The following is a 13,110-nucleotide window of genomic DNA, read 5'->3' as shown; positions in this document are numbered from 1 at the left end:
AAGTAATAATAATAATAAAAATCACACATGATCTCAAAATGCATTTTCATCCCACTTTGCAGCTGGCAATCTGTCTTAACCCTTGCAATGAACTACTGCTGAACAACCCTGTGCAAGCAAACCTTTAGAAATCTCTGCAGATAGCATCTAATTCAACACCACATGACAATAAGATCAAACTAAATAACACCAGACAAATACAGTGTTAAAATGATACCTGGATATTTACCAAGACTTTGTTTTTAATCAAAGTTCACATCCTAAATTTCAATGGAGAATAAATTCTGCAGCTTAAACAGTTTCTTTAAAAAAAAAGAAAAAGAAAAAAGATACAGTCCCTCAGTTGTGTGCCTAACTGAAGTAGTTTGCCAGGCATTTTATTATTTGTTTTTATATTCACATTTGTCTTATTTCATTTCATGTAGCTTTGGAAAAAAAAAAAAACAACTAATACAGTCATACAAAAACATCAATCTGAGATTTTTACCAGATTTTTAGCTACAGAAAGCAGTCAGATTTCAAGGACTTAAAGGCATTCACTCATAACTATTTTGCAAGAAAATTTAAAAGGCAGAAAAAAATATTTTAACACTTAATATTTCCTAGTATTAAGATGTAAGCACTGGAACTAACTCAACTACATCATTTTCATCAACATGTGTGTTATTTTTGTAGTTGAACAAGACTTCCAGTTTCTCTCAGCTCATCATTTTGAAAACCAGGAATCATTTTGCTTAAGTCACACATGCAAATTCATCTAGGAAGACTTTATTATAAATATAAAACCCTAATAAAGAAATAGCATTGCTTCCCATTTTACCAGTATTTTCACAGTATGTTACAGTTCAGTTTCCAAACTACAGTACCTTCCTGCGTTTCTTTGGATCTCTGAATCAACGAAGCCATTTCTTGATTTAAAGATTGCACTTCATTTCGCAACAGCTGATTCTCTAGACGAAGGTTGGACAGCTCGTGTGATTTTACATCATCATTAGCTGAAAGGCCAGGATTAGTTACTGCACTTAGTGATGAATCCTTCGTGCCATCCACTTGGGTTCCCAGTCCAGAATCTGAACTGTCTGGAGTTTCTGTACAGAGAGATGCAAATTAGAACTGATCGAACCATTTGTAGGTCTGTATCAGTGGTTGAATGCACTTAATCTAATTAAAAAAAAACAACAGCTTATATTGGAATATAACATAATTTTGATGTCAAACCTAAATATGTAATTGAGCCACACAGCCATATGTTTCAGCTACCTTTATGTAAAAGAGTGCTTTAAGAATCTTCAGATGAAACATCATCTTACTGATGATTTTGCATCAACAACAACTCTCAAAACACCCTTTTAAAATTCACTTTTAAAAAGCAATAAAGGAATTTCTGATGTAGTCTGTAGTAGTCTGAACAGAACTCACTTGCAGGGAAGAGAGAACCTACAGTCCTTCCTCAGCACAAACACGGTACCTGGATTACTGCTCTGAAAGTAATGCAGCCACTCTAGCAGTGCTGATTGCTATGTGCAAACAGCTGGAAGATTTGCACCAGTATTAACAGAAAGCAACACAACACTGGTGAACAACCAAGCAAACAATGCAAAATCATTCCTTCTGAATTCAATGCGCCCCAGATCGACAACAGTTGAAAATCCACGGGGACAGATTACAGCAAATTCAATGCTAGACTGCAGTTCAGCTGTCACACCATTTTCTTTGCTCTGTGATTACTAACCGACCTGCTCCACCTTCTTAGTTGCCACTGCAACCGGTCTCATGAGCCAGAGCTCACCAAGGAGATGAGGCAGACTGGGAATTCCTAACAGCATACCAACAAGTAACCACAGCGACTGAAAAATTTATTTCATGTTTTCTCAAATCCCTTTCCTATTTAAACATTATTAAGAAGTATTACTTCCTTTCTTTTAATTCATTTATATAACTTTGAAATTATCAGACAATCTAGCTTCATTCCTTTGTCTGGAAAACTCGAGAGTGCAATGAAGCTAATAAGGCAAGAAATTAGCCATTTATAGCACACAGTGGATTACATCTAGGCAATGTAAATACTGTAACATTAATTACTTTTGTCTGTAACTAATGAACCATAATTTGTTTCCACAGTTGTTATACAGGACATTGAAATGACTGATACATACAATTGACTTCAAAACTAGTGTGCTCAAACTCCACTTATTAATCATGTGCTTCCTCACTTAGCAGCTCCAAGATGCAAACTCCACTGAAAAATCTTCAGAAAAAAACTCAATGTACCACACTGAGTAAAATAACTATGTTCCCCAAGCATCAATTATCAAGGTACAACATGCCATATAGCTACATTTAACATATTTGACTTATTGATGTCAAATGTTATTGAAAAGTTACAGACCCAGAAAAACAAAAAAAGTTAGATCTCTAGAAATGACCCCTTTTTACCTGTGAAGCTTTTCAACATACTTAATGCAGTTAAGTCTTTTACAGTGGAAGTAGATAGGCACTAGAATAGATTGCCCAGAGACGTGATGGATGACTTGTCCCTGGATACCTTCAAGATCAGGCTGAACCAAGCTCTCAACCACTTGATCTAGCTGTGGATGTCTCTGCTCAATGTAGGTGAGTTGAACTAGATGATCTTTAAAGGTACTTTCCAACTCTATGGATTCTATGATTCTGCAAGTCAAAAACTGGTACAGTGCTTTACATGCACAAAGTAGTGAACAAACAATACTCTAGCTACACTATTAGGAATACAACTATTTGCTTCAATTTTATAGAAGAAATAACATTATAGGAAAGACTATAGACTGGGGAGCTAGATAGAGAATGAAAGTTTCCGAGAGTTTCATTCTCCTTAGTAGACACTTGAGTTTTTAACCACTTGGCCTGGAAACTACTTCATGTATCTGCAGCAATGCACTACCTCTGGCAAAAACTAAGCTGTCTATCTCACTTTCTCACCCCTGTAGCTCAAGAGAAGCATGCCCATTTTCCCCACTGTCCAAGCCAAGCAAATTTGACAGCTTGCCCCTCTTCTATGGTAAAGCAGAGAGAAGTTCACATTATATCAGGTAGGGCATTAGGTAACAGCTAGAACCATTTACCAGCTGTAGTGAAAGTCACTTGCTCACATATGTGGCATCATAACCCCAGGCAAGGGAACAAATGCAGCAGTGCCAGAACCCATACATTCAAGCAGGGATGCAAGGGTACTGATGTAGCATCAGGCCATGACTCAGGCAGGATGAGGTAAGCAGTAACAATGAAGCAGATAAAGAACACAAAGGATTTAAGTGTCAAGTTATATAACCTGCCAAATTACTGTAATATCTAAGATTATTCCAGTGATGAAAAATAGCAAGGACCACACGGTACTTCACAAATGTGACACACTGCTGCCACTAGATCTTTCATGAAGTGACAAAAAAAACCTTTACCTAGCCTTACACCAGACATAAAAGGATTTAAAATATCTTTAGATTCAATATTATTAAACTACCATTGCTTTTGCTCCTGACAGACTTATCTTCAGTAGTCACTGCACTCTGTGTACTAGTAGATACAGAACTAATGTTTGAAGTCCGAGAGTGATTTTGAACAGGTGCCTTGCTCTTCTCTTTTTTAGAGTCCATCCTTGCATTAGGCTCTTTCTCAGAACTGTTGAGAAAATCAAACAGCAACTCATCATCGGGTTCAGACTTTTTTCTCCTCACAAAATGCGAGGAAGCTCTGGATGTGGAAACACTTTCTACTGAAGAAGCAACTTCTGAATTTGTTCTACGCGCTGGTTTAACATTTGCTGTTCCTGCTAAGATTGTAGCCTTTTGGTTTTTAATGTTATCAGCTGCTGAGGAGATGTAGGCTGCTTTGGATGATGTCTGATATTTCAGTTCTTTGGCATGCTGGGACAATTCAGAATATTCATTGGCAGAATCCAAATTCTTGCTATCAAAAGCTGCGTTGCTTGCTGCGTCTTTTTTGTTCAGAGCTGATGCAGCCCCTTGATCAACTCTGTTGAGAAGATCCTCTGCCTTTCCAGCCAAATCAGCAAGCCAAGACATGATAAATGTCTGCTGATTAACTCTACATCAAAATTTCAGGAACATATGCTGTAAAAGAGAACAGTTTAAGATCAGACAGGCATCGAGAAGACAAGAAGTGTGGGTTAATGAAAAACTGCTGCGTTCATCAATTATTGATGTAACTACGTTAACACTTCTGTCCTAGCAGCTTCGTATTTCATTGTTTTGGTAACTGATGGAAACAAATCAGTTTCTTAAGAAAATATACAAAAGCACATGGCTCTGCCATCAAACCATATCTGCTCGTAGCATCAGCACCTGCTGATCCAGCCTGTCAGCACAGCGGTAACAGAAAATAAAGTCTACTTGCACTTGACAACCAAACCCAGGTGGAGGAGGAAAGCGTGTCAACAAACATATTACAGGAACGGATGCACGAGGCAAACATCCCTCAGATGCCTGACCCTCAGATTCCATCAGCCAGGTCAGAGGGAGGCACATCCCCAGAACAAACCGCTGCCCTGAGGTGTTCCTATGACAGCGACAGGGGGCCGAGAAGCACCTTCCCGGCACTCAGAGCCTACGACAGGGCCCCTTCACCCGGGACAGGCCTGCAAGAAGCGGGCAGCGCACCGGCCGTGAGGAGAAACCGAGCTGGCCGACCCCGCCTAGGCCCACAGCCCCGCCAGGCCCCTACTCCCACCCGGCTGCCTTCAGGAGCGGCGGAGGCCTCAGGACAGTCCGGCCTCACCTCCTCCCAGCGCGAGGAACCCCCAGCCCGAGCAGAGCGGCGAGAGGAGGCCGCCACGCAGCGCACGGCAAAACCCCGGCGCGGCGCTGCCCACCTTCCGGCAGACGTGGCTACCTTCCGGGCCGCTCCGCGCGCATGCGCAGGAGGCGACGGGAGAGGCGTGAAACTGCACGTTGCTGCAAGCCCCGCCTCTCCGCTTAGGGGGCGTGGTCACGCCGGGAAGGGGCGGGGCGGGATGTAAGTGTTGGCGGGAACTTTGTCACGCCCCGCCCCCGGGTTACCGCACGCCTTCTCTTCAGGGCTGCGCGCCGTCCTGGGGCCCGTGAGGGCTGCGGTCGCTGCACCTCTGTGGTGGAGCGCGGCCCTCGTGTTGTGGGAGTTCAGTCAGGGCGGGCAGAGCCCCGAGACGTGCGTGCAAACGTGGAAAACGGCAAGAGGCGGGCGGCTGCCAACTGATGTGTCCTGCATTTCTGCGTTGTGATGGCAGGAGGAGCTGCAGTCCCGCGGTGCGACGCGTCAGGCTATTAAAAACTGCCAGCCGTCTTGCTTTTCTTGACAGAGTTGAAGATGATGCTGTACAGGAGGCTGCTTGACAGGTGGCATCACCTGATTCTCGAAGGCAGCTTAAGAACACCAAATAGTATATAAACCCTTCCGCTCTGCCAGTACAATAAAAGCAAATAACCAAACGTGTTATTCTGTCCTCCTGACTGCACAAAACTCTTGTCAGAAGCCTCATGTCTGCGCTCACCCTCATCCTCTTGCAGCAATCTGTCCTGTATGATAACACACAGATGACCTTGTTCCTGCTGAAATTCCTTGAAAGGTGCTGTGCAATCAGTGCTGGCTCCTACTTGGGTAATAGGCCCAAGGTTGTCTTAACTATTTTCTTTTAAGATAAAGTTTACATAGGATATCGTGACTAGGCTTAGAGCGGACAAGAGGTGAGGTCAGCCCGAGGGCTTCCCATCTCCTTGTTCACATTTATAAGAGAATCCTGGGGCTCCCGTTGGTAAAGAAATAATCTAAGCACTAAGTCTTTGTATTTTTCCAGTCTTCAGCTTCCTTTTCATAAGAAGTCTTTGGGCTTTCTCAGGCTATTTCATAGTGAGCCATCACGATCTTTTTGATACATTAAAGCAACCCATTTCCTATTTCAAAACTCTGTAATTCAGAGATTTGCATGACAAGGACGGCTCTTGTGAATGCAACAGATGTGGTCTAAAGAACAACTTCATCACTTCGACAGATTTGGTCTATGGGGCAAGTTTCACTTCCACTCAAAGGAGAAAAAAGATTTTAAAAAATGACTTGCATTAAATGTGATCTGGTACCATCCTACAACCAATAAAGTACTATTCCAACAGTGAGTGGAATATTATGAAATTTAGGAATACTTATTATCAAGTATGCAAAAGGCACATTCAGGAGGAGAGAATAATTCTGGCTTTTCTTAAAATGGGGTGACTTTTCTATGGTTTGTGTGTCTGGCATTGAAGTAATTTTTAGATAGTTTCAGGTTTTATTGTTGGGTAAGTAGAAAAGTACACTTATCCCACAGTGTTGTTTCATTCATCTGTAAATAACAGCATTCACTAGCTAAAAGGGGATGTGAAGCCCAAGACATCTGTTTGGAGTGTTTAGCACATGATGGTGAGTGAAGAAAATGAAAACTAATTTTTATTTATTTATTTATTTTGAAAGCAAGATAACTGGTAGGTCAGTTAAGGCAAAGGTTAGAGAAGTCTATCTCACGAATAGAGCTCACATCACATTCAGAAGAATGGATTTGCCTTCACAATTGCTCCAGTCCTAGAAGCAAGTGTATAATATGGCAAATTCCTTAAACAAGATGAACTTACATTTATTTATTTTTAACAAGTAGGTTAAAAGATTTTAATAAAAATTTTATCTCTGATAAAAGCAGATTTTATTCGCGATTGCAATGGCGGGCGTCCCGCAAGCAGGAGCGCGCCTATGGACACAACATGGCAGTCTTTATACCCTGTTTTCTCCCCCTTGCCTCCCCCTTCTCCCCTGTTTCCCCACTGGCTGAGTACTCCAGGTTCACAATCTTATCAGAGGATTTACATTTGTTATTTATTTGTTAATTTGTTTGTTATCTGGTGTCAGTCAGTCGCCATTCTGTTGTTTCCAAGATGTCTCAGTGCTCTTCTTGTCGTATTGATATGGTGATTTGCTTCCAAGTCTTCGTTAAACAAGAATCACTGGGGCGGGGGATGATGCCAGGCCTTTCGATGTCTCTTCAGGCGCTTCCTCGGGCATGCCATGACTTGTTTTCTGGTTTGATCTCGTGCAGGATATTCTTGCAGTGTGTATGACAAAATATACATATATACACCTATATACACCTATATACAGAGCGTGCGTTCCTGGGAAGGGTCATCTAGACAATAAGTGACGTAAACTATCAGAGATCTTCCCCAAGTTAAGCAGAAAGACTCCCAAAAAGAACTATGACAGCGGAGATCATGAAATAAAAAATATATATATTATCCAATTCTAATGCAGAAACAACATTTGATTCCCACAGATTTACACACAAGATCCTTCATGTTCTTTTCCATATACATTCCATATACATATCTCTCAGATGGAGAGATAGTTTGATCACCAATTCCCATAAGTGTCATATTGCCCATTGGAGTAGTTGGTGACTAAAAGAAAGGCATCTGGCCCTAAAAGTAATAATTTTTTTCCATCCTTTCTTCCTGACAGGATAGTGCAAGGCCTTGGAAAAACTACCTGTTTTTTACTTACAGCTCCTGCTGTTTCAGATTCCTCTCTGTTGAGGACCTGCTCTTGTCTTGAGGTTCTGAATATAATGCTAAATGAATAGTTGGTGGCTTACATTTACATTTCCCCAGAACTTTATACATCTTGTTAGATCACATCTTGTAGGTTTTTCCTGTATGTTATCAAGAATATCCTCTGTTTTACAGAAGTTTCCCTACATTTTATCATGATAATCTTCTTTCCATATGGAATCCACAGGGTGTGGGAAGATTATGTAGTGTTATGTAGGAGAAAGGTTTCAAAATGTTCGTCTGCAGATATGAATTATCAGTTTTCATTAAGCTTCATTAGGATTTAAGCCAAAGGAGAAGATATCTGCCCTGCTACCTATTCAGAATGTACAGAGCTCATAGTGTTATGAGTTAACAGAAAATCCAGTCTGTCTCATGACAGATAAAGCAACACTGTGGAAGCAATAAACCAAATCAGTTCACAACCTTTAACTTCTACATCACATGACTCAGTATGATGGACATAATCACCATTTCAATTTAATGTGCATTTATTACCTCCTCAGATACTACTTAGAAAAAAGGATTTCAGGACCCAGCAGAAGTCATGTTATCTTAAAGTAGGAAGGAACAACAAAACTGTAAAGTATCTTCTGTTCACGTACTAATTGAAACTCTAACAAACAAATACCTTGTTTTTAAGTGTCAACAACTGATTCTAAACTTCCTTAGTGCATCCTTAACCTGGTAGGCTGAGTAATGAGAATGAATATTTAATTGTCAAAGAGGGCATCCAGCTTCATTCACTACTGCTGAAAACTTTGCAGTTTACAAATGCCCTCCCCAGAGTCCAGGCTCCCATCTGATGTGCCCTACTTGCTGCTACATAATTCGAAAACTTCTGGCACCACTTCTCTGTATGCAACAGTGAAAGGTAAGAGATTCACATCTAGACATAGATGAAAAAATTAGACTCACTATAAAATGCCTTTACATCCCTTTTCATATTCAAACAAGAAGTACTTTTTAGCAAGAATTTCACACATTATTTTTCCCTACTATAGCTCCTCTTTTAATAAGTTTTTTTTTTGCAAATAAACTAATTTCTCTTTAAAAATTACTGATTTCCACTTTGTGCAGATTACCAGGTTTTTCCATTTTTCATGAACAGAAATTGTCAGATAGCAGAGGAAAAGCAGACACATTGTCACACTACTGGTACTGAGAAAGCCAATGGTTTTCTTTTCTCAGATTATAGAAAATAGAAATTTGGCAGTATTCTTTATACTAACATGTGCTGAAGACCATAAAAACTGCAAAACATAGCAACAAAAAATTAAGTGTCATCTAATCCTAATTGGCCATTTAATCTTAATTCAGACCTGTTTTGTGTATGTGTCCTGTTACATTATTAGACAACTATCTATCTGGCAGAGCCTTTGTTTCATCCAGGATATAGAAAATATACCAAATATCAAAGACTGGGGGAGAAACGTGATAATCACTGCATGAGTTGCCATTCAACCTTTCATTTATTCTCAATGTGGCCTCATGCCATTGTCCACTTAAAGGCATCTTTGAATAACATGGGATGAACACTCCCATAAGTCTGTATCACTCATCTATGGATTTCCATGATTGTATGGGTAGAGAAATCAAATACTGCAGAAAGAGCTAAGATGGAAAGTTACAGCTCCTTACTGGCTCTATCTGCTCAAGCCCCCACACTTTCTCCACAATAAATGAAGTCTCTCGACTCTTTTCTTCTAGCTACCTCAAATGACCTCAGCTACTCTCTGAAATAAAGCATTCACTCAAGTTGTCACACTAGCCTATGACATGTGCAACAAACTTTGAGGCAAGTGGTGCTATTATCTCCGCACTCCAGATGGGGAATTAAAGTACAGCATAGCGAAACTGAAGAGGAAGTTCTTTTCCACACCTGATCTGAGCAAAGCAGATATGGTCTGGTCAAAATGTACAGATGTGGGGGATGGGTCATCCTAACTGCTAATGAACTTCCCAGAGAATTTATCACCAGCCATCTGTGTGCTTCTGCTGAGCATATGCAGCTTTGAGTTATGAAGATAACTTGACCAAACACTTGTCACAAACCAGTTAGCGAAAAATAGCAAAAAATCCTGGCCCTGGATTGAACATAATGGTTCTTGGTTTTATTAGTGGGAGGGAGTTGTGCCAGTCAGAGCACAAATCCCTCTCCGAAAATCTTCGATTGCAGGTGATGAAGGAAGATATAAGAACAGCTCAGGAGACACTGCTCAGCTACATTCTCCCTGAGTTTTTGACTCAGGGACTTATTTTAATTTATTTTTAATTTATTTAATAGCCAATATAACTTTCCAAAGCATACATACGTGCACACATATATACAATCTCTCAATCCTTCTATACTATTTTATTTTTCTTTCATTACTCCTCTTTCTTTCCCATAAAAATCATGCTGAATCCTTTCCTGCAGTGTTCTTCACTCTTATTTTCTTTTTCTCCATATGCAAATGACAGGAGTCATTTATCATTCTTCAAACAAGAAACAAAGCCAGCCTTTTAGACAGACACAGAGAATCATCAAAGTTAGGAGACCAAAAGTGATTAGTGACATTTAAAAAACAGAAGCTTTTAGAATATGAAGTCTGGAGAGTCTGAGGACTTGGGAGGTTTATTTGCATTCAGTCTTTCTTAATTTGAGTTCATTATTTGTTGAAAAGAACCCAGAATGCTCAGAACAATTCTCTACTAGGTTAGGACTCAACTTTCCCTACCAAGAGCATGCAAATCCACATAATGAACGAAAGACCAGTAACAGTTCTTTTAATTCTTTTTTGACAAATGAAAATATACACAAACATTCCTCAGTACAAACATTCAAAGGAATTTAACCCTGTCTACCTCTATTACATCTGGCTTTTCTCACGATTACTAATTCAATATTGAAGACATTTCTCCTTTTTCTTTTTCTGTCTCAAAGATATGTTTTCCACTTTTGACAGTAGAACTGTGGAGGACAAGTTTGAAAGGTCTTATTTGTCCTGGAGATGTCCAACTTTGCATGCAGCATGTCTCTAGGAAGTTTTTTACTGAGAACTATTTATCTTCTGCATACATACTGTCACTCCCAAGGATATAAACTCAGCAACTTTGCTGATATATAATGTCCTTAGATCTTCATAACAACTCGTGGCTGAAATGGCAATGCGAAGTTTCATGAAGGCTCACAGAGATGAGCCTGGCATCAAATTCAGCAGGCTGCCAGCACAAAAGGCAAGTGCATGTGATGATGTGAGCATTGAGTGGAAGGTCTTCACTGGACCAGTTTGGCAATTCCCTGTTTTCACCATGAAGAACATGGAGAAATCCTGGAGCTGCAGACGTACAGATCAACTAGGCAAGGCTGAATCTAATACAGTGGGAAATGTATTTTAACCAGCAGAGAGAGAAAAGAGCATTTGTCTTGAGCAAGGCAATGGGTTACTCAAATGTTTGGAATCTGAGTGCAGATGTCCACAATGATACTGCAAACACGTCACATAATTAGACATTACTTGCGTGTAGGAAAAAAATCATTATCAAGGGGATGCATGCACTGTTTAGGAAATCAGATACGAGGATTCCCACAGCTGCCTGAGATGAAGACAGAAGACAACATAGGTCAAGCTTAGAGAATCCTATTCTGGGTATATATATAGACTTCATCACAGACTTCAGTGGATATTTTACATGAAATGAAAATGCCAGAACTAGGACTACATATTTGCAGTAAATAATAGCATTAAGCTTACAGCTGGTCATTACCATACTCCACAGTTTTTAAATCAGCACTATTTGGAAGCCTGCTGTCAGCAAGGATATGTTAGCAACTTTTTAACCTCTAGTCTTCTTTCCTTTTTCCCTCCCCCATGTTTGTTTTCTCTGGTACACATAGTTCTTCTTTTGAATTTCCTGGTCATGAGGTTATCACCTCACATCTACTTTATTCTATCCTAAATGCTTGTTTTTTTCTTTTCCCCCAGGCAATCCACTTAACACATGGCTGCTGAGGTAGAAAGGTAAGTCAGCTGCAGAAAAGATGAGTAAAGGGATATAATTTGTTTTTGTGTTTTCTGTAGGATATAAGTTCTGCTTATCATAATAAAATGTTTTCCAGTCTCTGATCTACACATACCTGTTGCATTTTAAGACTATTATTGTCTCCTGGAGATGTGAAAATATTATCTTCCTCTTGTTATGCGTCAGAAGCAAGTTAGAGTGGCTCACCTGGACCTATGCTTGTCTAAACTAAGTTGCCCCAGGTCTTTCAATGTTTTCTCGTAAGTGATCTTTCTGAAACCTCTATTTGCTCTTCTCTATGCAACAGTGCACTTAACTATTTATTTATATATGAGGGACAAAACCTCACCAGGACCCACTTAGAGTCCACTGCGTTCACTGTTTTTCCGTGATGATGTCTCAAGCCTTTCCTCTCCATCTGGCAACCTATTTCCAAAGAAAATACAGGAAAACAGTACCTTGAACACTGACAAATTTATTTAAATCTGTCACAGTAGTTGAAGAAAGCAAGTGTGAAGCTATAGGAATTAGGCTTCCTCTCACTTCCTCTCATAATTCTTGTGTTTATGTTCCCACAGTGATGTAAGTGAAATAAACTGCTGAATCCCTCTGGCTCCTTGACTTGCTTAATCTCCATTTATCTCCATGATGACACACTTGCCATCATCTTTCTTTCTTTCAGAACTAAGATTGCTTCGTGTAAGTCTCTAGAATATTCCTCCCAAAATGGAGACAACATGTGTTTGTTTTTTCTTGATAGCTAGGGATCGCCTCCTTGTTCATCTGCTGATTTTGCTAAAATGTAACTAAATTTTCTCTTTTCAAACATCTGGGTTAACCATGATGTTTGCTTTTACAAGTCAGCTAGTCATGCATCATTGCCAGTCTGTCAAATCTAATATGATTGTTGGAGAAGATTTTGAAAGACCAGGCTCAGCACGTTGTTTCCTTAACTGTAAATGTCTCTCACTCCGTATCTTACACACTAGCTATTTTTTTTTCCTGATTTTCTTTTTCTGTCAGTAGTGAGTTAATACAACTGCAAAGAATGAGCAATTTGTAAAATATCCTCAAAATATTCTCACTTTCTCTCTTTTATTTTTCAGATTCTCCCATATAAGATACATTCAAAAATGTCTGGTGTCAATTTTCCCAGGAAATAAAAAACTTTCCTTAAAAAATTCCAGAAAGAATTTATGAGGTGTGGTCTTTCAGGCATATTCTGGTTCATTAGCTGTTATTTAATCTAAAAATCACATGCTCACATTCACTTACTGGTGTGCACCTTGTGCATCTGGCTCACTGATACATGACCTAGATGTGCTCCATTCACCAGTACAGTCCATTTCCTCCCAGCTAAAACTGCCTTAATTATTCATTAAAAAGTAAATTCTCCATCTATTCAGATGCTGTTAAAGGAGAAATAACATTTGCAGTCCAGAGTGGTTTACTGCACCACGTTTTTATAAATGTATTTTGCAGTGGATTAAAAGCAAAACCAATGATT

General features: G+C 39.7%; 1 protein-coding gene across 2 annotated transcripts in view; it reads right to left on the bottom strand.

Moving 5' to 3' along the window:
• The window catches only part of GOLGA5 (golgin A5), a 16,070-nt gene extending 11,106 nt beyond the window's left edge, over nt 1–4,964 (bottom strand). Inside the window, exons 1-3 of one of the 2 annotated variants that reach the window (XM_010711847.3) lie at nt 4,865–4,964; nt 3,497–4,106; nt 867–1,088 (exon numbers count right to left, since the gene is read on the bottom strand). In XM_010711847.3, coding sequence (XP_010710149.1) covers nt 867–1,088; nt 3,497–4,058 — 784 coding nt within the window. In that variant the 5' untranslated portion in view covers nt 4,059–4,106; nt 4,865–4,964. Of the gene's footprint in view, nt 1–866; nt 1,089–3,496; nt 4,107–4,770 lie in introns of both variants that reach the window. The other variant, XM_003206669.4, reaches the window with a different exon arrangement.
• Nucleotides 4,965–13,110: the final 8,146 nt, after the last annotated feature.

The sequence above is a fragment of the Meleagris gallopavo genome, chromosome 5, assembly GCF_000146605.3.
Source record: "Meleagris gallopavo isolate NT-WF06-2002-E0010 breed Aviagen turkey brand Nicholas breeding stock chromosome 5, Turkey_5.1, whole genome shotgun sequence".
Classification (NCBI taxonomy): domain Eukaryota; kingdom Metazoa; phylum Chordata; class Aves; order Galliformes; family Phasianidae; genus Meleagris; species Meleagris gallopavo.
The sequence above is the reverse complement of the archived record's forward strand: the minus strand, read 5'-3'. Positions and strand labels throughout refer to the sequence as shown.